The sequence below is a fragment of the Lipotes vexillifer genome, unplaced genomic scaffold, assembly GCF_000442215.2.
Source record: "Lipotes vexillifer unplaced genomic scaffold, Lipotes_vexillifer_v1.1 scaffold1691, whole genome shotgun sequence".
Taxonomy (NCBI): Eukaryota; Metazoa; Chordata; class Mammalia; order Artiodactyla; family Lipotidae; genus Lipotes; species Lipotes vexillifer.
Window position 1 is genome coordinate 4,052,990 of NW_006789046.1, and position 3,711 is coordinate 4,056,700.

A 3,711-nucleotide genomic window follows, 5' to 3' on the forward strand; every position below is an offset into this window, starting at 1 on the left:
GCTGGGCAGCGGGGGGGGGGGGGGGCCAGGGAGCCCCCGGGGCATCCGCCGCCCCCCCCCCCCGGTGTGGCCCCAGAAGCGATTCTGGCCTGGCTGTGAGCCCAAACCTCACGTCACCCACAGTCCCCTCCTACAGCAAGAGGGACGAGGGCAGAGGGCACAACAGGGAGGGGACCTGGACTCAGTCGCGACTGGAAGGCCCCTCCTGCTCTAAATCACCCTGAATCTAGGGTCCGCCTCGCTGCTGGCGCCCCACGTCCCACCCACGCAGCCCTGGCTGTGCGCCAGGCACTGTCCTAAGAGCGGCAGTTTAACCCTCACAACCAGGTGCTGTCATTAGCCCATCAGACAGATGAGAAAAACTGAGGCCAAGTCCAGACTGAGGATTAGAAGCAGTAGTCCAGCTCCAGGGCCCCAGCCAGGACCTTCCACATTGGGGGTTAATAGCGGCAATGGCCACTGACGCTTATAAGATGCCTACTACGCACCGGGCACACCTCAGCACCATGCACACGTGCACACACATGTACGCACCCCCACATGCATGCACACAGGCTCACACACTCCAGACTTGGAGCCCCATCGCTTTGCCTCTGCGCTGAGCTGGCCTTAGGCCATGGTAACCAACGTTATTTTTAAAAATTAAATCACACTGATTTTCCAACTCTGATAACCTTTCAAGGAAAAGTGTGGCTCCCCCAGAGGGTGGCGTTGGGAATCCCTGGCCTGAGCTGTTTACCAGCCCGAGGACTGGCCCTCCTCCTTTACCATCTCCCCTTCTGCCCAATGGTTTTGTGTCCCCACCAAGCTCAGGCCAGGGGTTACATCAAATATTCCAGCCATGGCCCCTGACACCTGGGAGATGCCAACCAGGATATTATAAAGTTTATCCTGTAATTATTATTATTTTTATTACCACCATCCTCATAATTGCTTCTGAAATCTTCTTGCGTGCCATGACCATGCCAGGGGCCGAAACCGTTCTCCCATGTGCCCCTCCTGGCCCTTGGGGGCCAGGACTATCCCATTTTATGGATGAGGAAACTGAGGCTGAGACAAACCCCAGGGGAGTCTGGGCAAGCATCAGGCAGCTTAGGAGGGGCAAGGCTGGGATTCTCCCCCTGTCTGCAGACCCCCCGACAGGCGCCCTTCCACCCTGGCTGCATCTTCTGCAGGGGCACTGCTGTGGGAAGGAGGGCGGAGGCGTGGAGCCCGGATTGTGAGCTGAATGACCTCATCATGCCCGCCTGTAAAATGGGTGCTCCCTTCACAGGGTTACTGTGAGGACTGAACAGGACCTGAGAGTCTTCGGGAACAAGGGCTGCCCACTGTTCCCCCAGCTTAGCCCCCCAACCCTGTCTGGGCCGGGCTGATCAATGACCACCCCCTCCCCGTGACCATCCATCCAGCTCTGCAGAGGCCACAGGGGAGCCTCCAGCCAGGCCTGCTGGGTGCGGGGGTCAGCCCACCCAGGGCTTGAGCCACAGCGATGGGTATGCCTCAGCAGAAGGTAAAAGCAGAAGGTGGAGGCCACTGGTCAGAGAGCTGTCGTCTCCTGAGCCCCTGCCCGGCCCGGGGCCGAGCTGTCTCCGGGGTTCTTAATGTAATGGGCAGAGGCCCTGCTGAGGAGCTGATGGAGGCTGAGACCCTCCTGGCGGGCACGCGTACACACACACACACAATGCCGCTCGCAGTCTGTCCTGCAGGCCAGTTCTGTCGCCCCCGTTTTACAAGAGAAGATGCCCCGGAGCCTGTGTGGCTGGCCCGGGGGCAGGCTGAGCAGTGGTGGGGACCGGGGACTCACCGACCACCATGATGTTGAACTCGAAGCCCTGCTTCATGGCCTTCCTGCGCATCTGCTCCAGGATGGAGTCGATCCCCACATAGCCGAAGTCCACGGGGGCCTTCTCGTTCCTCTGCGCGGGCGGCTGCTTGAGCCCGGCGTCTCTGGGGGTGTCGGCCATGTCGCCAACGCTGCCGGGAGCTGCCTCGGTGGCTGCGGGACGACGAGCGGGCGCGTTAGGGGGTCATGGGGGGCATGTGCAGGCGTCTGCTGAGCCCCCACATCCTCAGGCGGGGAAACTGAGGCTCAGCTGCCCGGGAGACCCCTGAGAAATGCCCTGGAGCTGGAGCCGGAGGCCCAAGTTGTCCTGCAGCCACTCAGCTTGGCCCACAGAGCCTCACTCCAGATCTCAAGCTGCCAGCCCTGCCTAGGCTGGGGCCCTCCCCTAGGCTCCAGGGCAGGGCTGACCCCTGAACCCTCCTCTATCTCACCTGAGCTGCACCCAGGAGAACCAGCCTGAGCACGGCAGGGAGGGCTCTTTGCCCCCCCCCACCTCCTGCCCTGCCCGGGGCACCCAGGTGGGCCCCCCCATCTCCTTCACCTTTGGCCCCAACACCTGCTGCAGCCTGACGGCCGAAGGGGCCCTGGGGGTCAAACAGCCAGTGTTTGGGTGAACCCATGAGCCAGGACAAAGGAGAGGATAGCCCTCTGAAGGAAGGATGGAGGGGGCCGGCACTGGCTCAGTCCCAGGTACCAGCCAATAGCCCTGGGGCGGCAGGAGTGCTGGGACGAGGGACGTTCTTTCGAGGCAGGAGGGCCTGGATGCAGTGCTAGCTCCTCCAGGCCCAGCGTTCCAGGGAGATGACAGGAAGTGCCCCTCGCCTCCCCTCCTTGGACTGGATCCAGGTGGCCGTCTTCTCTCTGGCCGCCCAGCACCTGTGGGCCTCACACCCACAGGCCAGGAGGAGGTTTTGCTTTCATGTCTGCGGACAGGCAGACGCGGCTGAGCTGCTCGAAATACCTCAAGCTTCCGCGGTCTATAGGTTAGAGCCTTCCTCCTTTCCTCCCAGGCTGCCCTCAAGAATCCACATGCCCAGGTTGGAGGTCTGGGGGTGGGGGGATGCCACCCAGAAGCCCCCCAGTGGGGACCTGAGGTGCGCCCGGCCAGCAGGGCTGGTCAGGGCGCTCAGGACAGTGCAGGTTCTCCACCAGGGTCCGGCTGGAGCACTGTGGCTGCGTCCCACTGAGCCCCCGACGTGGCACATGCCCAGGCCACACCCTCCCCGGCTGGCCCCCCAGCTCCCCTTCCCTGCCCCCTTGGGTCCAAGCTTTTCCCACTAAGAAGCATTTTCGGCTTCATCCTACCTCCCAGGAAGGATCACCATCTCTCCTCCTGGGGCACCCTGAGCTCATGGGAAGCGACCACACAGCGAGTCCAGATGCTTCCCCCGGCCCCGCGAGCCCCTCCCGCCAGCCCTTGGAGAGAGGCTGTTAGTTCCCTGGGCATCGGCTCCGGATGCCCCATGCTCCAGGGGGCGTGCCCCACCGCCAGGGTGGGCAAGCAGCCTTCCCAAACGTGCCCTCCTGCCCACCCCCTCCGACCCTGCCCCAGGAAGCAGCAGGACACAGGTTGCCAGGTCAGGAAGGTCACCGCTGAGCTTTCAGATAAACTGCCTTTCCACTTCCTGGAGGAAAAAACCGGACTCTACCCGTCCCCAGGCTCACACCTCTGCAGCCACATCTGTCTTCAGGAGCCGAGATGGGGCCAGCGCTCTCTCCTCCCACGCCCAGGCCCAGGCCAGTAAGACAGGAATGATGACGGGCACCGTTTGCTTACAGATCCGAGAAATTGCGGTGTTGCTGGTTCATCCTCAAGTCAGCCAGTAACTTCCCCATCTCCTCTGCCCTTGACCAAGCACAGCCATTCC

General features: G+C 62.4%; 1 protein-coding gene across 2 annotated transcripts in view; it reads right to left on the minus strand.

Moving 5' to 3' along the window:
• SEPTIN9 (septin 9) overlaps nt 1-3,711 on the minus strand; it is a 143,798-nt gene that overhangs the window by 10,681 nt on the left and 129,406 nt on the right. For both annotated transcript variants that reach the window (XM_007462373.1, XM_007462372.1), the window contains exon 3: nt 1,805-1,996. In XM_007462373.1, the coding sequence (XP_007462435.1) occupies nt 1,805-1,996 (192 nt within the window). The remainder of the gene's footprint in view (nt 1-1,804; nt 1,997-3,711) is intronic.